Here is a 26,729-nt window from a genome sequence, read left to right as displayed (position 1 = left end):
CCCCCGGAGCAAACATAAAAATAAAAAAAAAGCTTTGAGTTCAGCCTCTATCTCCATGACCAAGAGTCTCGAGATATGCATAACACAATTCGATGTTCATCAAGCACAAGTGTACACAAAACACACAGTGAACATAAGGACCACACATTGTCCCCCCATATGAATGCTGGGGCCATTGTGGCGAGCCTGCTTGCTCTCAGTTCCCCTCCATGTTCGCACATTCTTTCCCATTCAATGCTAGGGATGATGGTTTATGTGGCGTCCTCTGTTGTAAATACATTTAGAGTGACCGTTATTTTAAATTGCCTGATCAAATTCAGTCTCTGTCTCCATGACCAAAGGCTTCGAGACATTCATAACAGAATTTGATGTTTATCGGGCCAAGTGTACACAACACACAGTGAACATAAGCACCACATGTTGTCCCCCCATAAAGAATGCTGGGGACATTGTGGCAAACCAGTTTTCTCAAATATATATTCCACCCAATGTTCATACACTTTTCCCCGTTCAAATACCAGATAAAACCTTTATTATGTCAGCGTACCTGCTGTAGATACATTTCAGGGCGCTCATCATTTATGCCTAAATACAATAAAGGCAAAAACATGATCAAATTCCCTTCAACCAGCCACAGTATTGGAGGAGCGAAGGCTTCCCTCCACTGTGCCACTGGTTCTGGGGCAGTCGCCAAAAGCCAAGCGTGCCATCTTGTGGTTACAGGTCAGGCTGCAGACAAGAGCCATGCATAAATCCCTCTGTCTGCCCATCTGTCGGCTTGGCAGCAGCTGTAGGGCACTTTGAACTGGATACTTAGAATGATAAAGCATGGTTATGTAATTCGATTCAGGCTGGCTCAGCCAGTGTTCAGTGGGGTTGTTCCGACAGATGTTTCTGTTCGGGAAGACCCATTTTTGAATCGGGAAATTTAATCTCTCTTAGAAAAAAGGGCAATAGAGGAGATTCCCCCTTCTCAGAGAGTATGCAGCTTTTACAGCCAGTATTTTCTGGTCCCAAAAAAAGACACCGGCTTGCTTCCCTTTCTGGATATTGAGACGCTTGAATTTCACTCTAATGAAATGTCAATTCAGAATGCTGATGCATAAACAAATAATGTCACAAGTGCAGACAGGGGACTGGTTTGTAACAGTAGATTTGAAGGATGTTTTTTCCATATTCAGATTGCGCCAAAGCACAGGTGCTTTCTCAGATTCGCTTTCGGGGGCAAGCGTATCAATTTTGCATCCTTCCGTTCGGACTTGCACTGGCACCACGCACTTTCACAAAATTCATGGATGCAGCTTTGACACCCTTGAAGCTTCAAGGCATCCACGTTTTGATTAATCTCGATGATTGGTTGGTGTTTGTCCACTCAGAGACTTTGGCTGCCCAACATCGAGATGTCATTCTTAGCCATTTGGGCTGTGTGTAACCTAAACAAGAGTGTCCTGTTGCCAGGGCTGTTTCTAGGGGTGGAGCTGGATTCACGAGCGATGCAGGCGCATCTGTCTCCAGTTCGTGTTCTGTCATTTAGCCAGTGTCTAGCGATGTTCAAAGGGGGATGCGTTCTCCCTGTGAGAACATTTCACAGGCTTTTGGGGCTCATGATCACGGCTTCCGCTGTCATTCCCCTAGACATGTTGCATGCGAGACATTTTCAGTGCTAAATGAACTCCAAAAAGGGACTTCAACCACTAACGCATGCATTCTGTCTCTTCAAAGTGACACGTGGGTGCTACCAAACTCTGTTACCATGGAAATGGACCCACCTTTTGATGTTGGACATCCCGTTGGGACAGGTGTGTCACCACAAATTTATAATGGCAGACGCCTCCTCCACGGGCTGGGGTGCTGTATACGAGGGTCATCCAGCCTATGGGGTTTGGACAGGCCAGTGGCAGCACTGGCACATAAACTGTCTGTAGATGTTCATGGTGCTGCTGGTGTTAAAAATGTTCCTCCTGGAGATTCAGGGCCACCATGTCCTCATCTGGTCAGACAACAGAACGGTGGTATCCTACATCAATCGCCAGGGAGGTGTGTGTTCTAATACCATGCTGCGACTGGCACGTCACATTCTTCTGTGGGCACAGGACAATGTGCGGTCTCTACAAGCTGTGCATGTCCTGGGCCGGTTGAATTTGGGGGTGGATCTCCTGTCCAGACATGGCATGATGCCCGGAGAGTGGACATTACATCCTTAGATTATTGAAAAAATCTGGAGAAGGTTCAGCAGAGCAGAAGTGGACCTATTCACTTCGAGCGAGACATCACATTGTCCCCTCTGGTTTTCCCTCTCGCCCCCAGCACCACTGGGCTTCGATGCGTTGGCGCATCAATGGCCGGCAACACATCTTTACGTGTTTCCACTGATCAGTCTGCTGCATGCAGTTCTGCAGAGAGTTTGGGAGGATCGGGTTTGGCTTCTGTTATTGGTGATCTCAAGTATGGTTTTTGACTCTGGTCTCTCTCCTGGAGTTAGTGCCTTGGGAGATTCCAGTCAGAACAGACATGTTGTCTCAGGCTCGAGGAAGTATTTGGCACCCCTGGCCAGACTTGTGGAAGTTATGGGTATGGCCTCTCAACGGGGCGCTGTTTTGAATGATCCCCCGCTGTGGTTGATACCATTCTGAATGCTAGAGCTCCATCAACTAGGAAGCTTTATACGTTCAAGTGGCGTATTTTTTTCTTCTTGGTGTACAGCGCAAGGTGAAAATCCAGTTCACTGCTTTGTCGGTACAGTGCTGAATTTTTTTGCAAGAGTGTTTTGGGGCTTAAAGTCTATATTCCCGCTGTAATGGCTGAGTATGCGCTTATCAATGGAGTCTCTGTCGGTAGACATTCTCTTGTCTCTTGTTTTATGCACGGGGTACCCAGGCTTAGACTTTTTTGTCCTGTCTGCGTTCCTTTTTTGGATTTATCTGTTGTTTTAGAGGTGCTCTCGGGTGCTCCGTTTGAGCCCTTGGCAACAGTCGCTAATATGTTTCTGACTCTTAAAACGGCCCTGCTAGTAGCATTGGCATTGTTTAAAAGGTTTGGTGATTTGCATGCCCTGTCGATCAACCCTTTATATATGGATGTTGCGCCAGGGTGTTCAAGAGTGGTGTTAAGACCTCGTTTGGGCTATTTGTCCAAGGTTGTTTCTACATCATTTCGCTTGCAGACTATTAATTTTCAGGCTTTCTATCCTCTCCCATTTGATTCTGAGGAGCATGAAAGATTGCATATTCTTTCCCCAGTTCGGGCGTTGCGAGTTTTTGACCGTACTAGCCAGTGACATAGGTCAGAGCAGTTGTTTGTGTGCTTTGGTGGCCGCAACAGGGGTGTTTCAGTGTCCAAGCAAAGACTGTCTCATTGGCTTATTGATGCAATATCAAGTGCTTACGAAGCGCGCGGTTTACCTTCGCCTTCAGGTGTTCGAGTCCATTCTACGAGGAGCATGGCATCCTCATGGGCTTTGGCTAGCGGTGCGTCCTTGGAGGACATTTGTATGGCAGAAGGGTGGTCCTCTCCGCATACATTTGTTAGATTTTATAATCTGGATGAGGGTTTGACTCCTGTTTCCCAGGTTCTCTGTTGGAACAGGAGTAAACTCATATTCCCTCGGTTTTATTCAGACACTTTAGCTCGCTTGTGTGCCGCTATATGCTTGCCACACGGGCATAGACAGTTGGCAGCTACTGTTCGCATGCCATGAATGTATATCATTCCCAATGCGATTACGCAGCTCGAGTTCCTACGAAAGTGAAAGTCTCGGTTACGTGAAGCGTAACTCTGGTTCCATGAGTGGGAACGAGACGCTGCGTAAGCTGGCCATACTCTAGCAGCTGCATAGGCTCATGCCATCCTGCAGAAATTCTGACTCGATGTTGTGAAAGCGAGCGCCTATATGGAGCCTGTGATGTAGCTCCCTAGGGGCGTCGCTCAAGCGCCATCAGCCAATAAAGTGCCGTGATTGTATAAGGGCTTCAGAACATGTGACACTCAGGGCATGTCCCAGTGCGATTACGCAGCATCTCGTTCCCACTCAGCGAACTAGGGTTACGCTTCACGTAACCGAGACGTTTACACTCCGTCAGTAAACATTGCGAATCCATTGATTCAATGGGGAGTGCATGGATTTCAAGGGGAAACAGAAGGGTTTGTGAAAGCATTGGTGCACTGTCATGCAACCAAATGTTGGCGACATTTCAACTTTTTCTGTAACGCACTTTGGTGCATAGGTAACCGTTAACCAATGAGAATCTCTGAAAGATGGATATAGTTGTTCTTCCATATCTGCTGTATTGATCCCACTTGATTTTAAACAGCCATGGCTCTTTCACAAAACAAATCCTAAGCATTCCTATCCATCAAACACTCAATCGGAGTGTGTTGGCACCCTGAGAGAAAGAGGAAATTCTAGCTTGTCTACACTCCTGAGTGCAGTTGGCACTTATCCAGACAAGGTTTTTCTTCTGATATGAAAGGATGTGACAGAGAGAGAGAGATACAGGCCACTCAATTTGTCTCTTTATAATCTCAACCAGACTAAGAGACAGGTGACTTTGACAACTCTGTGTCTGTGTTTTAAGGTGTTCTCGTGGCTCATCTGAGTTTGGATGTTTGGGATTTAATAGTTTCTTTCGTATTAAAAATATAATCCCACATCATGCAAACACTTAATCCAGCTCGTCCCCGATGAAGAGTGTGGAACCCTGGGGTCCTCTGACTCTCAGCTGAACACACCGATCATTCCTCTGAGGCTTTTTGTCACAAAATGTGAAGTTTACATGCCTTGCTTATAAGATAGTAAACCTGCTTGCGTTTAGAATTACAGTGGCTCCGAAAAGTGTTTAGACATTTTTTAGACACTTAAAAATGTCTGAATGTCATAGCATTACATATTATATATCAAACCAAGCAACATCCACAAACAAGTATGCAAAATGATGACCTTTTCTCAGAAATAACTTTTTAGAATTTCTATTTACCAACTGGTCTCAATGTAATTTTTAGTGGATGTTTAATGTCAGATACACTCAAGTTCACAGAGTTGTCCTAGCCACCGCGATGGGAAAAGTCTGTTGTTCCTGGCAGGCTACACTGCCTACCAGAGTAGGTTAGGATCCATATGGTTAGGATTAGGGTGGGGGTGGGTTTAGGGCAGTGGCGGGCCGTGCATTTAAAGTCTAAGCCTTCAGTGGGATTCTTGCAATTAAGACGCCCTATGCCTTTGGGCATCATACATTATGTCGCAGCTAACTAGTAGTACCAATTGACATTTTAAAAACACGTCCACGCACGAAAGCCAGAACTTGAATGACACTTAATGCTCAAGCAAGCCTAATTTTAACTGCAGCATGACTTTGTGAAATGAACGTCTCCCGAACAGACATTCAAAAATCATTATTTTTCATATGAATCTACCAAGGATGTCTATAATACCTGGAAAAATCTATCTAATAATATTTGCAATTTAAATGTTGCTTGCAATAAATTTCGTTTCGTCAGGGTACACGGTTATGCTGCATTCCATTCAAGTTGGATGTGGGATATTCCTACTTGATATCTCCAACCATAAATGCATAATGCTCCCGTTAGCTTAGCAGGGGTTTGACACTCATTAGAGATGTAATAAACAATGCTGCAGCACTAGCATTTGTGCTTCAGATGTACAATTATCAAGAGATTATAATTTAACATGTTTTATATACCTGTTTCTGCAGGCGTTTGTTAAACGAGCTTTAATATCATGTAATGTGGAAACAAACTCATTTATCGATATTACTCAATAAAGTGAATGTTTATCACTTACTTTGTATATCTTCCTGAGTGTCCACATGTTTGGGTGACATCATGCCCCTGCATCTCGATGAAATCAGAGTTGAGAATTTCTGCACGAGCCTACAAGTTGTAATTCTGACTTCAAGATGCATTCCATTGCACTTTTCCTAGTAGGAAGTTATAAAATCCGACTTTCCAAGTTGAATGGAATGCAGCACTTCTTTTCAAAACTTGATCCGACACTGAATGCTCAAGCAGCCTAATTTACACTTAGAAAACTCCTGATGTTGCTATAACAATGCAAAAAGCACTTACCAATTTACTTGAAGTGAAAATCAGCCCTCCTTTCGTGTTTAATAAATTAAGCAATCACACGGTCATGCAGAACATCTCGTGTTTTTAAATACATAAGGATCTCTTTCTCATCGCCAATACCAACAGTGATGACAGCCGTCTCGTCAGCAAGATCTCTTGCTTTTCGCTCTTGAATTACGTACATCACTTAAAGCATGATAGCGTCACTCAAGGCCAGCTAGAAGGCCTAGACCGGGACATATCCTAAAGATCACACCCACCAAGAACAAATAAATCAGTCTGATTGGCTGATGAACCTGACAATCTGAGTTTAGTTGCTCATTCATTTGCACAGTTGAGGGATTCTGAAGAAATTTTGAAGGCCTAACGGGGTGGAGCTCAAACTCACGCACTGCTTTGGGCATGCGATTTGTGAAACAGTTGTCACACTTTGCTTGTATGCATCAAGGAATAAATTCTGGATAAACTTTTCATTTTTCTCTATTTGTTTGTAGATTAATTAAGAGTGGAAAGCAATAATAATACATAGGCAAAAAGGTGATTGAGAATGAAAGGATGAAAAATATTTATTTATTTGGCATGTTAGGCCATCAGAGAAGGCTTTGCTGACCCTGAGAAATCGCCACTGGTTTAGGGTATCTGCTGCCTTCCAGGAACAAACCGTGGCACCTATGTGCAGTGGGCTCCCACAGCCACAGGTGTAGTTCAACACATTAACTATGGACATGTTCCAGTCATGGTTGACAACCAGAAAGTGTCAAATCTTTTGCCTGAATTTTTAACAATTTATGTATTGTTTTATCATTTAAAACCTTACAAAGTTCTTTTTGTAATATGATTTCCTTGAAAAGGGAGTTTGTGCTATATTACTTTAAAATAAATGCCACATGGTTTAAAATTTAGTTTTATAATGCAAAGACAGTTATACTTCAAATTTGTCTTAAGTGTCCAAATACTTTTTGGGGCAGCTGTATATCCATCTATTCATCCTTGAATTTTTCTTGCTTTTTTCACTCTCATATTGCTTCCACCCCCACGTTCTTCTGTATGGTCAGAAAGTTGCGTTGGCACAGTTTCCAGAACTCTCATCGGCCGAGCGTGACCTCTGCTTCTTTAGAGATCAACAGGCAATCGGCTGCCCAGCTCAACCTGCTGCAGAAGTTCAGTCTCTTACGACTCACTGCCATCCTGGAGAAACACACAGACACTAGCAAACACAGCTGGAACTGGTAAGACCTCTCATTCATACTCGCATGCAGTCACACACTTGTGTCTAACATACGCCTAAGGCCAGTTTCTCACCGCATGCATAAACTAAGCAATAAGCTGTATGAATTTGAATTAGAATTTATATGAATTTATCAGAAAGCAAGTTGAAAATGCACTATAAACGTATTTATCTACATTATATTTTGCAATATAGGCTTTTATGAAGCAACATTAAATAATGGAGTGAACTTCTTGTCCATTGTTTGAAAAAGACATCTGTCATGCTTGGTGAATGTTACACACACAGTGACAGGTACACAACAGCACTTCCTATGCAGTAAGTCTGACTGAATCCAGATGATTAAAGCAACATATAGTCTACACTTTGGGTGTTGGGTTCCATTCCGTGTAGATTAATTACCATTTGGATGTAAACATGATTCCTGTCCTCATGTAATTTAGATTCGTATCAAGTTTGTAATGGTTCGCAACGCCTACTCTGAATAACCATTTTATATTTTATGACCATTATTGATAGAAATACTTAATATAGTAACCCAGAAATCACTTTTTTAAGTTACAAAACTTCATCTCTGTTATGCAGCAGAAATACTGTCAGTGTGCAAGCACAATACAAGCCAGCTGTTCCAGTTTCACTGCAGTGCTGCTTGCATGTGCAGTGTAAAACGGGCCTAAGATTACACATTAATGCATGTTCACATACATAAAATGTGTGCCTCTGTAAACTCAGACTGATGTGGTCTGCAGGCTGACTCATAAGGTCAGGCCTGGTATTAATGTTCTTTTATGTCAGACGCGGGAAATCTAATTTCTGCCAAAAGTGTTTTTTAATGGCACTATCAATTTAGAAAAACTGTGCTTACAGATGCAGTTAATGACAGCATCTTTCTGTTTCTCTCTCTATCTGTTCCACTGCTGCCTCTTTATTGCTTATAAAAATGAGCAATATTCCATATCTACCTCTGCCAACAGAGCTAAAATTACTGTCGTTTTTATGTACACACAAGCAGACACGTGCATACACACACACACACACACACACACTATCCATTCCCCAGTCATTTTTATTTGGCATAACAGGAAAGAGTGCAAGTTGGTTTATAATTTTGGCTTTTGTCCATTTTAAACTCCAGCTGTGGGAAAGGACTTCAGATGAGGAGCTTATGGGTCTATTAGAGCCTGTCTTGACTCCTAAATCTAATGGATGATTCATTGCATTCTGCTGCAGGCACTGAGGAGGCATTATCTGTTCTCTTACTTCTGTATTCCCCCCCCCCCCACCAGTCAAAGGCCTGCATCAAGATCAATGTCACTGGCGGCGATGGGATCCTATTCTCATGGAGTTTATACATGTTGAGCAATTCCATTTTCTCTCTCTCACTTCTAATGTGAGTGACCATTTTACCTGCTGTGGTGACTTTGCAGATCTTAAGGCCTTGTTCACATAATTAGTACATTTTCTACCTCCTTTATACATTAATAAATGCATATGAATATACTGACATGTATTCATAATTGTACAACAGTCAGTTCCGGTCTTCTAATCTGATTGGACAAGCAGTGTTCCAAGAGTGCTGAAATGTAGCATAATAGCACTGGGATTCTTGACTTTTTCTATCACTTAGCTTGTCTGTGTTCGCTACTTTTTAGACAGGCTGTCAGTATGTGCAAGAGATGATCTAGCTTTGGCTTAGTTTGGAACTTATTTTCATTAAATAGGCAAAATATCTTGCCAGGTTGTCTTAAATGTCAATTACTCAATAACAAAGATGCTGTAAATGATTTAAGCGACTCTTGAACTTCCACCAGACTAGCCATTGAATTAGCCACACCCACTCTTTCCAAAACCCCGCTCTCCAAAGGCATGCGCACACATAGACACACTTGGAGACCATTGTATTTGAGCAGATGGAGGTCGAGTGTTCCCTGAAGAGTTTTGCCATCCGACCATGAGTGTTTCGCAGGAGCAGGGTACTGTACTGACACTTATTCAAGGGGGCTGCCCTATAGGGGCTGCCCTAGATTGCACACAATGATTGACAGGCAGGAAGTCTTCTGATTGGGTAAAAGGATCTGACAGCGGCCTGCGGACATCTTTTTCGCCACTGTTTATTGAGCCTAGGGCTGTTAAAGAGACAGGAGTGATATTTCATGGCACCTATTTTAATCTGACAGGTAATAAGGAGATCTTCAGCACCTTTAACTTGTTTATAGAACCAACTGTTGTATAAAAGCAATATCACACTTGCAATTGTGCTTGTGAGCTTGCTTACGAGTACTTGTACTTCAACATAAGTTGAAGAAAGAGTGAATGAATGAATGAATGGATGCTTTCCAATTCTCCTCTGCCTGGTCAGTTGTTATTGCATGACTAGAATTAATGTGATTGCACAAAATAAAGTTGAATTTCTTTATTTTTCTCTATGACTGGTCAGGGTTGTTCCGAAGTTTATGAAGCGCTCGAAAGTTCCAGATTACAAAGATAAACACGTGTTTGGAGTTCCACCAATTGTAAACGTCCAGCGAACTGGTCAGCCCCTCCCACAGAGCATCCAGCAGGCAATGAGATACCTACGCAGCCAGTGTCTAGAGAAGGTCCATATGTATAAACACACATATGCTTATTTATTTAAGGTTTTTCTCTCCTTGTGGGAAGCAACCCACAAACATACACTTTACACACACTTCTACTACTTCTTACATCTACTTCTCTCTTTCAGGTCGGAATATTCCGGAAATCTGGGGTTAAATCCCGCATCCAGACCCTCCGACAGCTCAATGAGAATTCCCCTGATCATGTGACCTACCAGGGCCAATCAGCTTACGATGTGGCTGACCTGATTAAACAGTACTTTAGGGATCTGCCTGAACCTGTGCTCACCTCAAAACTTACAGACACCTTCTTGGATATATACCAGTGTGAGTTATGCACACACACAGAGTCTTGAAAATTTGACATCTTTTAATGTTCCAAACACACCATTATTTCAGTCAGCTCTACAGATGTCTCCTCGTGTATGTGTGTAGTCATTCCAGCAGAACAGCGTTTACAGGCAGTGCAGGCAGCCGTGATCTTGCTACCAGATGAGAACAGAGAGGTCCTGCAGACTCTGCTGTATTTCCTCAGTGACATTGCATGTGCACAGGAGAACCAGATGACTGCAGAGAGTCTGGCTGTCTGTCTCGCCCCCTCCATACTGCATCTGAATGCCTCTAAGAAAGATGGGGCTTCACCAAGGTGTGTAAACATAAGTGTGGATATGTTTTCAGTCATGCGTTATGAAATCAAGATTTTATAAATAGACAAGAAATAGTCCATAGTGAGTATCCAGTATAATAAAACCCAACAATCACTCAAAGAATACCTTGAGGGTCTGATTATGTTTTGTGCTAATGCCAGCAGTTTTAATTTGCTTGGAAAAAGTGTTTGTTTTCTTGTCTAGTTGTGACTTTCTCTCTCTCTCTCTTTTTTTTTTTTTTTTGGTCATTGCTTTGTTGTTGTCTATTTCTTATTTTCGCTTTGGTTCCAGGCTCATGAGCAGGAAGGGTGTTGCCAAGCCAGACCACAAGGACTTGAGTGAGAACATGGCTGCCACACAATGCCTTTGTCATATGATCACAGAATGCAAGAAGCTATTCCAGGTGGACACATTTTATTTTCTAAATTATTTGCTTACCTATGTGTACACATGTACACAATGTAACATTGACTGGCAAAACATGCATTTATCTAGCATATCTTATATATCTTCGTCGTGGCTGAAATTTTTGACCATTTTTCTGTCCCTCTGATTCTTTGTACAGATCCCTCATGAAATGATGCTGCAGTCGAGGAATTCTTATGTGGCGGCTGACGCACAGCCGCTACCTCTGCATGGGCTCGGGGTCAACGCCCTGGGTGAGCCTGTGGATTATCAGGCGTATTTGGAAGACAACATTCAGTGTCTTCTCAGAGAGATGTCTGAGCGGAGTAAGGGCTGGCACCATGCCCACGGACCCGATAACACTGAACTGGCTTATAAAAAGGTATGGATACACAAATAATCAAATTGGATTACTGTATTTTACTGAGGCTGTGAGACATAGATGAAAATAGCAGGACTGCTGTAAGTTGTGTCAAAAACTTGAATAAAAAAAATCATAATTTGAAATGAGAGCAAACAAGTGTTTTTGTATTGAGAAGGTGAAAGGAAGGATGTTTCCTCTAATGGCTTGGATCGATTCTGATCATATATCAAAGATTAATTAATTAAAACAAACACTACCACTAAACCAAACAGAATGGTAAAAGAGACATTTTTTATACTGATTTGAAAGCTAACAGTCATTCAACACTTCAGAAGTAGTAGATCTGGAGTGCTCTATTTCTTCGGTTTAGCGTCATCTGATTAATTCCTGCAGTTCAGTTTTTTCAATTATTTGGAGCAAATCACATATTAGTAATTTGTTTGCATCATAACTCAAAATTGTTTCCCTTCCCTACTTGGCATTATACATGTATTTAAATGTTTTAGTTGACCTATAACATGCTTGTAGGTAAAACAATTGCGTTTTATTACTATATATTGGCACATAAAAGAAATGCGAGTATATTATTCTTCCATGGGTTCATTTGTGTAAAACAGTAAGTGAAAAACGTGCCTTGATATTTTTTAAGTAGATTTTAACTTGTATTTTTGCTGTTACATTAAATATTTTTCATCTACTTTGCAATACTTATTTGGTCCAAACTATGGTTGCTTTAAAGAATTTTTTTTTTTTTTTTAAATATATAAACATAAAAATACACTTCCTATATCATGAGAAGGATATACTGTGTTTTTACCTATTTCTTTTAGCTCTAATCACCACTCAAACAATTTAACTGATTACTTTGATGATGTGTTTAGTGCAGTGTTCCCCCTTAAAACCTTTTATACATGTTTTATACATCTTTATTTTATAGCAAAATTTGTTGTCTTAAATGTCTTAAAAGGTTTTAAATTGCCTTAAACATTCATATACTCACTCTCTCTTAATGGACTTTTGGGTTCTCATGGACCTCCAGAATTTGCCTCAGACACATTCAACAAAGATATGGCAGGGCCTTTAATATGCTTTTATAAGTGTTTTGTCTGAATATTTGTTACTTTGTGATACTTGATGTATTAACTAATGTAAATGTATTAATACAGGTGGCAATGTGTCAAAGGGGGTGCCCTTTTACCATAGTTACTCATTCATTCTTATGAGAGGAAGACAGGGAGAAATATCAGATAGATTGGGTTATTTTAACAATGAAAAACATGACAAAAAGCTTTGTGTAGTTTTTTGCACTTCAGACAAAGCCAAAAAAAAAAACAAAAAAAAATAGAATACTTTTTTTTTTTATTGCCCTCCAACCAATAAATATAGAAGCCTAATGAAGTGCGCTGTGGCTGCATTCGGCCGTATGCTGGATAGGCCTATGTGTGTTTTTATTTTTGTTTTTTGGAAACATCAGACCGAATTCAAGACTACATCTATCATCATATCATCACAACAGTGGTTCCAGCAGAGACAAATGGTAAGTTTGCACGAGAGAACAAGACAAGATACCTGAAAAAAACTTGATCGGACATGATCGAAGTGAAGTGCTGCTTATATTACTTTTCATCCTTTAATGAATCAAACTTCTTGGGGGATATTGTGCTTACTGTTCAGATTGGCAAAGTGTTTTATTAACAAGGTGAAGTTGCTGTAAAATGTTACAGTTCACAGTACTGTGTATAATTGTAAACACATCTCCAATAGCCCTGTCTTTACTGCCAAACAAAGTACTCGTTACGAAGAAACGATGAGGAAAGCTGCCTTAATTGTTGTTATATTGCAAATTACAATATACTTTTTGTGTAAAAACAAATGTATGTTGTATGTTTGTGTAAAAACAAAATAATCTTCAGCATTATTGAATCCTCTTCTCTGTGTTTTTTTTTTTATTAATTTTTTTACAGCTATCATATGCCTACTATTTTAACCTTACGAAAGTTTAAGCCTACATGCATAGTCCGCTGCTATTGTAGATTTTATACTTAAAAATAATTAAAAGACTTCCTTTTAAATTGCATTTAGCCATATCAGAGGTTTCACCAATTTGGGTTATTTTAGGTGTACAATACATTTTAAAATGTCATTAAAGTGTGAATAAAACACATTAATAATCATATTAAAAGATAAAAAATAAAAGAGTTACAAAGCAATAAAAATAAAAACAGGCTTGCATCCCCAGTGGTTTTCTTTAGGCTTCTTTATTTGTCGGTTGGTGATTAAAAAATTTGTTTTTGGGTTTTATGTTTGTTTGTTTTTTTGGCTTTGTCTGTAGTGCAAAAACTACACAACGACTTTATGGCATGTTTTTCATTGTTAAAATAGCCAAATCTAAAGAATATTATGAGATTCTCTTATGAATGTTTCTCATTGGAATGAATAAGTAACTATTGTGACAAGGCTTTACTTTCCCCCATGAGTGAGCAGGGCCTCCCTACAGACTGTGTCTATAGAACCTTAAAAAATTCATTACATCTACTGTAAAAGAACTGTAAAGCCATTAAATCTAATTAACTCAGCACACACTTTTTCCCCACAGTATCTTTGTCCCAAACAGTTTTCAGGTTACCTAGGCACTACTAAATCCCACATCAGTCAGGCAGGCTGAAGCATCCACTTCCCCAGTAGACACATGTACCCTTCTTGTCTCTTGTCTCACTTACACTCAGGCCAGTGAGATTTCAATGCATGTGGCAGCACACTCTGTTCCCCTTAGATTAACCTGCAAACAGCAGATGCCCAAGCACCATGGGAACTGTTGGCACAGCCGAGATTAGGCCATTTGCCATTAGCTCACCCACAGAGGACTGGTCATTTCTGCTGAGCTGGTCAACCTCAGCTTTGTATCACTTAGATTGGATGTGAGGATGGTATTAACTGAACTCATTATGGTGTTCCACTGTGGTCCTCTTGAGATCTGCACAGATATGCCTCTTTACCAGTGCACATCTGGTGATTAACTCATCAGCTTCTGTTTTCTACTAACTGTAGCCACAGCACCACAGAATTCTTTCAGACCTTTTAAAGCCATCATTGTATTCATCATTATTCAACAGTATGTTCCAGTCCTCTAATCTGTTAGGACAGTCATCGTTGCAAGAGGGCTGATGTTAAGGATAACAGTCCTGGCACTCTTTACTTTTTGTATCACACCACTTGTCTAATTGAATAAAGGAGTTAATGTTACACATATATAGCGCTTTTCTTACATTTATTGTCATAGAACTCGGATAGATGGATGGATGAATGGATGGATGGATAGAGAAGCAGAGGGAAATTAAGCAGTGACATTAGACACACACAAAAAAATATCACAGGGAAGCATGCCCCTATACTAACCGAACCGCACAACCCATCCGTAACCCATACATCAACCAGGCCATGATTGATAAACGCCAGTGGGGGAATTTGGCCAGGACACAAAACTTTGGCTTTGTTTGGATTTTTTTTTCCTTAGCAGAGCAGAACAGAACAGTAACAGACAAAATAACTGACAACATATTGTCTAAATAAAATGTACATTTATCAATAATGGTTTCTTGTTTATGGAACTGCTTTATAAAAGTAAAGACAAGCTAGCAAGAGTGATATTGTACTTAACAGCATTATCAGCACGGCTGTGATTCAGCCATAAATAATATAGCTTAATTCTAGTTAGCAATTTTGGTGTAATCCTAACTGTGCAATGATTTGTTGTTTGCAGGTAGGGGATGGGCACCCGATGCGTCTATGGCGTGTTTCAGTCGAGATAGAAGCCTCACCTGCAGTGGTGCTGCAGCGGGTTCTGCGAGAGCGCCACCTGTGGGATGAAGATCTTCTGCACAGTCGAGTCCTCGAAACTTTGGAGAACAACACAGAAGTCCTCCATTACATCACGGACAGCATGGCTCCCCATCCTCGCAGAAACTTCATAGTGCTTCGGTACATAGAAGCAAAATACATGCACACCACAATTTGCGATGTAATATGTTCGAACATCTTTAATTTGCCACATCCATAACTGAGCACAGATGGAGAGAGAAGGTGTGGCCTGTTGTGAGGAATACAGGCTTGATAATGGCTGCTGTATGGATGTAGAAATATACACTTTGGTTACTAATCTGTGAAATGTGTTTGTTCAGTAAATGTGTGTGTGTGTGTTGTGCTAATTGTGTTTGTTTTGTAATCTAAGTTTAGGATTTATTGTGTTTCAGACGATGGTGTAGTGATCTTCCAAAGGGTGTGTGTGTTCTTGTGTCCTCATCTGTTGACCATGATAATGTGCAGCTGGAGGCTGGGTTACGGCCGGTGTTACTGACATCCCGCATCCTTATTGAGCCATGCAGAATGGGGCGGTCCCGGCTTACACACTACTGCAGGGCTGATCTGCGGTAAGATGCACAGCTTCAATGGATGATTTGATACATCTAGTGTTCCCACGGTCTTGGAAAACCTGGAAATTCTGGGAATTTGGAAAGTGTGATTTCCAGGCCTTTAAAAGTCATTGAAATGAATGCTTAAATACTGATCCTCATGCATCACCCCTGTGCATCACTTAGGCAGATTATTCCATGCAAATGTCTAGTTCCATTCTCCAAAATACACTGAATAAAAACAGCTGGCATATGTCTGGACACACATTAATTACACTTCTGTCTGTCACACTTTATATTAGGTGTCTTTTACTACTATGTACTAACATGAAAATACATACAATACAATATATTTACTGTGTAACTACATGTTGTTCTGCAAAATTCTCAGTTGATTCACATTTGCTGCTACTGAGGTTGAGGTATAAGTAGATTAAGGAGTAGTGGTATGGTTAGGGGTTAGAGTTAGGCCTTAGGGTAAGGGTTGGGTTAGGTTTAGGGGTAAGGTTAACAGTGTAACTACTCAAGTAATTAAATGCAGGTACTTTAAATGTAAATGCAATGCAACACGTATGCACAAAATAATACATTGTTTCAAATGATTAAGTATGGGTTAGACAACTAATATAAAGTGGGACCCTTCTATCATTAATCTGAACATTAATGATTATTAACCTTTTTATTTCTGTCCCACAGGGGTCGCTCTCCTGATTGGTATAATAAAGTATTCGGGCATCTGTGTGCAATGGAGATTGCCAGAATACGGAGTTCTTTCCCTGTTCTGTCACCACATGGACCTGAGACCAAGCTCTGAAATCTCTGAAACAGGACCCACCTGGGATGAATCTCTGACCAGTTTGACTCATTGACTTGTATGAGAGAGAGAGAGGGATAGAGAATGAGAATGTATGAGAGTTCATATGGAAGAACAGAATGTAAGTGTAAGTTTGAGAAACAGGGTGGAAAAGTAATTACAATGAGCAGAGTACTATGTTGAATAGTAGGTGGATGCAAAGGACCCACTGGGGTTTTGAAAGCCATGGAGGATCAATGTGGAAAAAGCTCAAACTCACATTCATATTGTTAATACTGCATATAATCTTATTCAGTGTGTCTGAGTTTTGTTTAAATGTTTATTATCAGTGGTTAAGCATTATGTCTTAATAGAGACCTGTTGTGCCTAAAATTGTTTGTCTAATCCAGTGTGGTCTGTCAGACACCTAATTCGTTCTCAGGTTAAACGTATAAAGAGTTCTTTGCATTTTGACTTGCACAGAAATGCTCATGTGGCACAGATGACTGGTCAGCTGGCTAAGAGAGGCAGCCAATCACCAAATATTTTTAACAATTTAGCTGTTGTAACCTTCCTGTGCACTTTTTATTCTGTGCATCATCGGTCCACCATGAGTGACATCATCAAATTGAATCAGTCTGAAGGTTTTCTACATCTTTTTTTTTTTCTTTTTTTTTCGTGATCTCAAACCATTTCATCCCTCTTACTACCCCTTTTTATTATTTATTTGTGTCAATCATTTGTATGTGGCAAACTTCATTTGTGAAGTGTTAGTAACTAAACATCTGCATGGAATCCATGGGAATGATATTCAAGAGACTTTGTTAGTACAGCTTTACTTTTCACTTGTGCATTTTATATCCCCTAACGAATAACATTTTTGTGATTTATGAGATGATTCTCTTTCTGATTGTTCATCAAAACTGTAAGGTATGGTTTTACATTCAAGTCCTAAGTGCCTCTGAACAAAGAGAAGCTTGTGTATGTGTCTATTCGTCTTATTATTTGATTATCATTAAATCAGTGCTGTTCATCAGGGCATTATGTAAGACCAGTATTTTGTTTATTTTCAAAATATAACAATACTTATAGTATTGTAAAAGCATGTATACATGTTCATTTCCTAATGTGGAATAGCTTTATTTGCTGTGACTCTAAAGTAATGTTTATTGTATTATTCCAGCAAGTCTTTATGAGCAATAACTCTGTGTTAAACACAGGTGCCAGAAACAGCTTCAGGTAATCTTAAACTACCAAATTTGTTTTCTTTAACAATGTTGATTGATTTGATTGTTTCATTTGTTTCTTTATAAATCATACTGTATTCTCATGAGAATAAAGGGGCTTTTCAGAATAAAGTTTGTGTCATAGCCTTTGTAAAACCCAAGGTCTTTCTGTGCTGAAAACAGAATATAATTCAACTAAGAGGTATCTTAATGTGTGCAGGTATCCGTTTAAACCACATGGATGTCCTGATGGTGCAAGGTGTTGTATAACACAAGGTCAAGTCATTTTTTTATTTATTTTTTTTAAGTGCTTTACACAACACACATCATTTCAAAGCAGCTTTACATAACTTTTTTCTGTAACAGAATATGATGCTGTAGTGTCTAAAAATTATTATGCAGTTTAAATTAATAGCGTGACTGTAAATCATGCTTTAACAATTATTTGTCTTTAGGTCCCCAGTGAGCAAGCCAAAGGCGACTATGGCAAGGAACCCAAAACTCCATAAGATGTTAGTCAATGGAGAGAAAAAAACCTTGGGAGAAACCAGACTCAGCTGGGGGAGCCAGTTCCTCTCTGGCTATACATCATGAATATAATCTCAATATTTGTTATCTGTGTGTAAAACAAGTCATGTTTTATTTGAGTAAATTGAGTTGATGTTGGTGGGAAATATTTAAGGCTAAAGGATATTGACTGAACTGTAAGATTCGTGATTAAGCGTCTTTGAAGTCCATCCAGAATTGACTGTGTAAGTGAACGTAGATACAGTGTACTTTTTATTCAGCTGATGAAGGCTTTATTTGGCATTATTGTGACTTAAGGTCACAGGTTCAGTAAATGTTTTTTAGATGAGGTGATGAAGAAGCTGCTTCTCTGCTGTATTAAGTCCAAATTTGCTTGATTGACAAAGAATAATTACTAATTCTGAGTCCCAGTCTGTTGGCTGACAGTCTGCCCTCACTCAGTTGAAAACTCCTTGTTAGCTGTCATCTCTCAGGGGAGAAAAAGTGCTCCTTTTTTGCCTCGTTAATTATTATTGTGTCTAAAATTGGCCAGTTATGTCGTGCTGACGGCCTAAATGCAAACAGATTTCAAGCACCTTTTAATGGTGTGTAAGACTGAAATGTTTTTGAATAGGTCAGTAAATAAGTTAGACAATGGATCGGGCTTAAAAACTTGCTTGTTTCAGCTGCTCATTGAGGCATTTTAGGGGTTCAGACAGCAAAGCTGCTGGAGGGGGGTTATTATTTGTCATATTCTTGTTTTTAAACTGCTACAATTTTGTCTCTTTATTGTGAAAAGTCACCAATTATTGCATGCAGGTTATTTCTGTGGCTAAATTTTAATATCTCAATTATGGGATGGATTAGCACTGTGCTTGCTTAACAACAGTCTATAAATATTTAAAATATAAAGGCTCAGTGCTGTTGGTCAGTTTAAAATTTCACACACATGATCTTCAGAGATGTCTGCATGTCATTTGCATTAAATTCAAAATATCAATCAAGTGAAAACAAATAATCCTAGAGCTAACTTAATTTTCCTTAGCCATTTTTGCAATGACAACCAGTCTCAGGGATATTTTAGTGTATGTTACATTAATGTTTTACAACCAGAAAGTTTTACTAATTCATATATATATATATATAATATAATTTATTTCTAAATACATTTTGGGGCTGCTGTATTTTGTTTAATTGTCAGTGTTTTGTGCCTGGGCAATTCATACAGTAAGTGATCACCACTGTGCCCTTGAGCAAGGCACCCCAGGTTGCCTTGTAACCTAAATGTAGCCTTCTCTTGTCACTTTGAATTAATAAGCATCTGCTAAATAAAGAATAATGTAGTGTCCTGCCACTTGCCTAGAAAAAAAGTGGTTTCCTGTTTCTCCATACAGATTGGCTCAAAAGTTTTCACAGGTCCAGCAGTCCTTAGAGCAATTAATTACCTTGTTCTTTTGTGCTTCCTCCTCTTTCGGTATCTCCTGCTACATATTACAATGTAACAAAGAATGTAGATTCATTCAACTCTCTGAAAAATTGTCTGTAGCACTTTTTATGGCAGGTTGCATTAATGCATTGTGCAAGTTTTATGCAGAGGTCACTCATGAGGTTTTTAATTTACTGCAACATTATCTCCCTCTGCTTCTCTTTTTCCCTCACACGCTATCTCCTTTTCTCCCTTCTGTCTTGATTCTGTCTCATCTGTTGTATTGATTAGATAAATAGATTGTCTGATAGCATGGCTGGCCCCAGTCATAGAGAATATCACTGAGGCCACATCTCAGGCCTGTTGTGAAAAAAAAATCTGTAGTGTTCTATTTGTTAAATCAGGAATTTCCTGAATCGATGAGACATAAACAGGTTTTTGTAGCTGCACCAAATGTAGCATGACCTGTCACTGACACTCAATCGATATGGTTGTAGCTGAAAGCTAAGACTATTATGCAGCTGCTTTAATAAAACGTGAAAATAATGTTCTAAGACAAACTTAGAATTTGTCTGAAAGTTTAAAAAAGCCTTGAATTTTGATGGTTGTAAGAAAGAAAGAAAGAAAGAAAGAAAAAGAAAGAGACAGTCAGGCAGTCTATGGGACTTTGAAATACCCCTACCCAAGTTTGTGCAATAAAAAGCCTACATGTCAAGCCACCATAATGGTACTCTACTGCTGCCGTAAGGCATTAAGTTCAACCTTAAACTGGAAGGTAATCATATCAGGGATTGAGGATGTTTTTTATAAAGCCTGTGGGGTCCAGTGTGATCAACAAACCACTTTTATTCAGTAGAGCTGCTCTCTTGTAATGAAGTCTGTCCTGAGCTTTTACAAAGACATAAAATCTGCCAAAGCAATGAAAAATACAAAAGGGTTAGTGCTACATTTGATTCTGCCGTGCACATCAAATACTGTACACACAATGAAATATACTGAAATAATTATTCTTTATTCAATTCAGTCATTTATATTGTACATTCATTGTAGACATCTGACAAATGAAAGCAACCAAATGAATGTAGTGTTTTATAAATGATCAGCTCATACTATAAATTACATGTAATCTTAAAAGCAATCTGGAAGAAAATATTCATTTGATGCTAATGTGAACACCATCATGATCTGTATTTCTTTTGTTTCAGGGAGGATTTGCCATGATTAGCATAAGAAATGGACTTTCATCCACTGTCTGTTTTAGTAACACAAGCTGTTCTCCTGTTTCGTTCTCTCCCCTCAGCACCTTATAGTTTTGCTGTTTCTGGACGTTTTCTATCTCGCTTTTATGCAGCTGCCATCTCTGCCTCTCTGTGTTCCAAGCACGTCCACGCAACCAAACAAAAACACATTTAAATCTGTCGGAAATATTCCAATCCTCTTCCCACTGGGTCCATCCCAAACCGTTCGCTGCTCGCTCCTCTGACAGCCGCAGAGTTTGGATTCAGCTGCGTCCAGATACGCTGCTCCTGGTGTACATTGCGCTTGAAGTTTCTCAGGTTTGTGTGTACATAGTTTGTTTTCATATACAGTAAGGCTTGATTGTACATACAGTATTAATTGCATAACTGGATATTGTTTACGTTGGCCTGCTGGTTAATAATCGTGTGTGTCTAAAGTGCCCTCATTTTGCACTTCACCCTGCAGGCTGATATAAGCCTCATTAGTATATATTTAGTATGAGAGCATCTTGTAGCTGTGTGTGACTTGAGTGTGCTTCTAGTCATTATTCCATCTTCTATTAACTTTTTATTCCGCATGGAAGATTAATCTCAATTTGTGTGCATGTACGCATATGCATAGAGCGTGTGTATATCAGTTAGTCTGTTGACAGCGATATTTCAGACACTGTTTGAGTCTCTGTTGAAAGGCGCTAGTTGTGATGGTGTACAGGATTGGGTTCAGGGCACTGTTTATAGGGAGGATAAATATAACCACCCACAGAATAATGGTACCTTGAAGAGACACACACACACACACACACACACAGAGAGAAAGAAATAGAGAGGGCAGATTAAATCACTTTGTCCAAGTAGAACTGCAAAACCTTCTGGTTGATAAGAGTTCATCTGTGCTTGTGGCGGTTCAATGTCTAATCCTGCCCTGTGGTCAGGGCACCTCAGCCATCTACTAATCAAAATGGGCCTCTTGGCTCAAACTGGCTGCTGCATGACCTGAATGTTGTGTGTCAGTTGTCAACAATTTTATACAAGGTGTATCATGTTTATAACTGATTACTGTATGTAAATGCCATCAGGATATATATATTAAAAAATGCTTACTCAGTCTGGCTCAATAATATGAATAGCAAACCAACCCAGTCCAAGTGGATTGAACTGTCACTAAATCTTTAAATTGTTGACCTTGTATATGTGTTTTTATGCGTTGCTTTAAGTACATTTACATGTGCATTATACTTGAGCTACAGTTGGTTTTTGTGTGGTCGAGCTACCGTCTTCGGAGCACACACACAACGTCAAGGCCAATTGAGGTCCGACTGAGGTGGACAAAGCTGAGCTACAATCTTATTATCTAGGTCTGGTAGTCTGACTTTGCAAAAATCTGACTGGTATGATTTGACTTGAACTAAAGTATTAACATGACATTTTAAACATACAAATCATTGTTTTAGTCAGACTAAAATCAACCTTTCAAGTACTAAATGTTGTTACAAATTCTGCTAAATTAAACTTGTCACCAAAGTCATTTAACCAGATTATTATTTAGCTGTCTAAAATAGGTGACATTTTTAGATTAAGTTTGGTTGAAATTTTGACTTGGGAGAGTCTTGAAAGCTTCTTGAAAAAATTTGTTGAAAGGTGTAAACCAATCAGTAATGTTTTACGCCATATGCCATAATTTCCAGCAAAAGTGTGTCATGGAATTACATTCAAATTTTGCAAATTAGAAATCTGGTAAAATTATTGAAACATATTTTTGTTAAGAAAACTTTACATTTCATGAAAGTCAAATATGTAATTATATATATATATATATATATATATATATATATATATATATATATATATATATATATATATATATATAAATAAAACACTCCCAAATGCAATACAATATTTTAACATAAGTAAAAAATAAATAAATAAAAATAATATAATAAAATAATAATAAAAATAAAAATAAATAAGACTGTGTTGTTGTTGTTGTGGGCCCAGTGAACATGTTGGCTGGGCATATAAAAATCTAGCTTATATAAAAACAACAGGATTGATTAGGTCAGCAGGAACACAAATTATTACAGTTGAGCCCTGCTTTTGTGTCATGTGACAAATTCAAAAGGCTGGTGAAAACTTGCTGGCAAACTGTCTGATTGTTTAACAATAAATATCTACTGAAGCAAAAATCAGATCATATTATAAAGCTCTGTAATCCTAAAAATGCTGGTTCATCCATTGAAAACCAATGGACACATATGTAGTGTTATCTAAAGTAGACATGTGTCATGGTGTTATGTGTTTTTGTTCATGTTTTTGTGTTAATGTCTTTTATTTTGGAAGTTTAGTTCCTGTTTTATAGTCATGTGTTCCATGTCATGTTATTTCCTATTTCCCTGCCATGTCATGTGATTCCATGTTTCCATGTCAAGTCATGTGATCATTATGTTTCCTTCCATGTTCATGTGTCTTGTTTTCATTGGTTTATTGTCTTATCTTGTTTATAGTTCTGTCTGTTCATTGGTTGTCTTGTTACACTTGTCCATGTATTTATACCCTCATGTTTGACTTGGTCCTTGGTCAGGTATTCTATAACGATGCTGGCAATGACAGGTGATGATGAAGTGTAGAACGTCCTGGTTACTTTCGTAACCTCCATTCCCTGATGGAGGGCACGAGACATTGTGTCCTTGGGAGCCCCAAACACCTCTGATCTTTGAGAAAAGGCCAATGGGAATTGGCGAATGGAATTTGCATGCCACTCCCCTGGACATACGGGTTTAAAAGGAGCTGGCTCGCAACCACTCATTCAGGTTTTGTGCTGAGGAGCCGAGACAAGGTCCCGGCCATTTCAGCGGGTAGTTCAGTGTTGTGGCAAGAGAGACACAACATCTCGTTCCCTCCATCAGGGAACGGAGGTTACGAAAGTAACCAGGACGTTCCCTATCTGTCACTCACTCGACGTTGTGTCGATGTTGTGACACTAGGGGTCCCTATACAAATGCCACAATAAGATGAACTGTGTTACGTGGACTGGCGGTGCCAGTCTGAAGTCTGAAGCCAGTGCTGAAGCGGTCTCATATATATCAACCCAAGCGGCGTGACCACCGCTGAGGAAGCCATATGCCCCAGGAGGCTCTGAAACAGTTTCAGTGGGACCGCTGTTTTCCGTCTAAATGCTCTCAGTTCAGCACCGACTGCGCACGCTCACTCGTGAGAAGCACTATCGTTGAGACCATCATCTATGCCAAGAAAAGAGATGCTCTGTACCGGTGAGAGCTTGCTCTTTTCCTAGTTGATCCGAAGCCCCAACGGCTGAGGTGCCTGAGCACCAGGTCCCTGTGCGCACACAACAAGTCCTGCGAGTGAGCCAGAATCAGCCAGTCATCGAGATAGTTGAGGGTGCAAATGCCCACTTCCCTTAATGGGGCAAGGGCTGCCTCTGCAACTTACGTGAAGGCGTGAGGTGACAGGGACAGACCGAAGGGGAGGACTTTGTACTGATATGCTCGGCCCTCGAAAGCAAACCGTAGGAAAGGCCTGTGTCGAGGTAAAACCGAGACGTGGAGTACGCGTCCTTTAGGTCTACCGCCGAGAACCAATCTTGATGTCAGACGCTCGCTAAAGTGCGTTTTTGCATCAGCATCTTGAACGGGAGTCTGTGCAAGGCCTGGTTCAGAACTCACCAGTCCAAGATTGGCTGCAACCCACCGCCTTTTCTGGGAACGGTGAAGTAAGGGCTGTAAACCCCTTCCTCATCTTGGCTGAAGGGACAGGCTCTATCGCGTCCTTCCATAGAAGGGACGCAATCTCCGCTCGTAAGGCAGCGGCATTCTCACCCTTCACCGAGGTGAAGCGGATGCCGCTGAACCTGGGCGGGTGCCTTGTGAACTGAATCGCATAGCCGAGTCAGACGGTTCGGGTCAGCCATTGCGACAGGTTGGAGAGCGCAAGCCACGCGTCCAAAACTCTGGACGAGGGGGACCAAGGAGACAATCACCGGCGGGTGGGGTCTCGTGGCGGGGCGGAGCCTGAGGGGCCATGTCGAGGGGGCTCGAGCCCCGAACCCGTGGCCATGCTGAGTCTGGGGACATCGAAGCACTTACCTGGCTCCGGATACCCACCATAGGGCTGGTCAGGGAGGGGGAGGAGGAAAATCGTCCCCACAGTCAGTCAGAACCGGCCTGGTGTGGGCGTGTTTGTGCCACAGCTGGGCGCGCAGGGGCGGGGGGACCACCCCTGGAGTTCCATACCTGCCATGAAGGAAAGGTGGCCGGTGGTCATGATAGGAGGACGCCCTTGGCGATGAGCAGACAGGGTGCGGGGTCTTGAACCGCGCCGAGGCAGGATGTGCTGAATAGCCTCCATCTGCTGTTTCATCGTTGAGAACTGCTGGGCGAAGTCCTCAACGGTGTCGCCGAATAGGCTGACCTGGGAGATGGGGGCGTTAAGGAACCGTACCTTGTCAACTTCCCACACCTCGACCAAGTTGAGCCATAGGTGGCGCTCCTGGACCACCAGGGTGGGCATCGCCTGCCCGAGAGTCCGCGCCGTGACCTTCGTTGCTCAGAGGGCGAGGTCGGTAGCCGAGCACAGCTCCTGCATCAATGCCGGGTCAGAACTACCCTCGTGCAGTTCTCTTAGCGCCTTGGCTTGGTGCACTTGCAGGAGAGCCATGGCGTGCAGGGCGGAGGCGGCCTGTCCAGCAGCACTGCAGGCCTTAGTCGCCAGAGACGATGTAAACCTACATGCACTGGATGGGAGTCTGGATGGCCCCACCAGGTGGCCCAGGTGCACCGCAACCGCCTTATCCACCTGGGAGATCACCGAATACCCCCTGGCCGCCCCACCATCGAGGGTAGTGAGAGCTGAGGAGCTCAGAGACCAGGTCCAGGCAGTGAAAGGTGCCTGCCGCGACCTCATGAGCTCCTCATGCATCTACGGGAAGAAAGGGACCGGGGCGAGGCGTGGCCGTGAGCGGCGCTCCGGGCCCAGGAACAAATTGTCAAGCTGCAAGGGTTTGGGGGGGGGATGGAGGGTTCCACTCCAGTCCGACGCACGCAGCCGCCCGGGCAAGCATGGCTGCCAGCTGCACGTCAGCCTGCGACTGGGCGACTGCACCCGAAGGTGGGAGCCCAGTCGAGTCCTCAGCGTCAGCCCGCTCTCTGATGCTGCAATCGAGAGCTCATCCACTTTACGAGCGCCGAAACGAGATCGCAAACTCGCCCTGAGACGAGCTGGCAGTCTCATCTCAGCGGGGCAAAGGAGCGTACTGGGGAATGGGAGGTCCGTGTGGAGTTACCCGGCGGAGTGGCTCCCATTAGTGTCCCCAAATCGCCCCCAGTGTTAACTGACGCGGCCTCAAACCTGTAGGTAGAAAGACCGAGGCGGGCAGCTGGGGTGGCTTTTTCCTCTAAGGAAGGAAAAAACTGCGACCGCAACGTTGCCATGGTCACGCTCTCGTAGTGGGAACATGACCCGTCTACGAACGCTGTCTCAGCGTGGGCAGCGCCCAAGCACGTAAGACTGCGATCGTGGCCATCGGAAGCGGAGAGGTAACGACCGCAACCAGGAAATACACACAAACGGAAAGGCATCTTTATAAAGACGCTCTCCATTAATGCCACTCTTTTAGAAGGGAAAATATACTCTTTCAGTAGGAAGACTATACAATTTTAGCTGCTGAAGCACCCAGGGGCGTTCTCTGCACAAGAGGGGGAGAAGCCTCTGTAATGCGTCGTAAATCCAACAGCTTTTCGAGGTGAATGGAACGGCAGAGAATTCAGCTCGCTGAACACAACCGCTCGGCTCCGAAGA

General features: G+C 41.4%; 2 protein-coding genes across 5 annotated transcripts in view; one reads left to right on the top strand and one right to left on the bottom strand.

Annotated features, from left to right (window-relative positions):
• LOC127435343 (stAR-related lipid transfer protein 13-like) overlaps window positions 1–17,862 on the top strand; it is a 110,631-nt gene extending 92,769 nt beyond the window's left edge. For all 4 annotated transcript variants that reach the window (XM_051688784.1, XM_051688777.1, XM_051688770.1 and 1 more), the window contains 9 exons: window positions 7,137–7,310; window positions 9,747–9,906; window positions 10,032–10,230; window positions 10,339–10,549; window positions 10,842–10,953; window positions 11,116–11,337; window positions 15,080–15,297; window positions 15,570–15,746; window positions 16,425–17,862. In XM_051688784.1, coding sequence (XP_051544744.1) covers window positions 7,137–7,310; window positions 9,747–9,906; window positions 10,032–10,230; window positions 10,339–10,549; window positions 10,842–10,953; window positions 11,116–11,337; window positions 15,080–15,297; window positions 15,570–15,746; window positions 16,425–16,542 — 1,591 coding nt within the window. In that variant the 3' untranslated portion in view covers window positions 16,543–17,862. The remainder of the gene's footprint in view (window positions 1–7,136; window positions 7,311–9,746; window positions 9,907–10,031; window positions 10,231–10,338; window positions 10,550–10,841; window positions 10,954–11,115; window positions 11,338–15,079; window positions 15,298–15,569; window positions 15,747–16,424) is intronic.
• Window positions 17,863–20,671: 2,809 nt separating this feature from the next.
• LOC127435368 (relaxin receptor 1-like) overlaps window positions 20,672–26,729 on the bottom strand; it is an 82,283-nt gene continuing 76,225 nt past the window's right edge. The window contains exon 18 of the mRNA XM_051688794.1: window positions 20,672–21,692. Within this exon, the coding sequence (XP_051544754.1) occupies window positions 21,553–21,692 (140 nt within the window). The 3' untranslated portion in view covers window positions 20,672–21,552. The remainder of the gene's footprint in view (window positions 21,693–26,729) is intronic.

The sequence above is a fragment of the Myxocyprinus asiaticus genome, chromosome 4, assembly GCF_019703515.2.
Source record: "Myxocyprinus asiaticus isolate MX2 ecotype Aquarium Trade chromosome 4, UBuf_Myxa_2, whole genome shotgun sequence".
Lineage (NCBI taxonomy): Eukaryota > Metazoa > Chordata > Actinopteri > Cypriniformes > Catostomidae > Myxocyprinus > Myxocyprinus asiaticus.
Note: the sequence above shows the minus strand (reverse complement) of the source record. Positions and strands in the feature narration are given on the sequence as shown.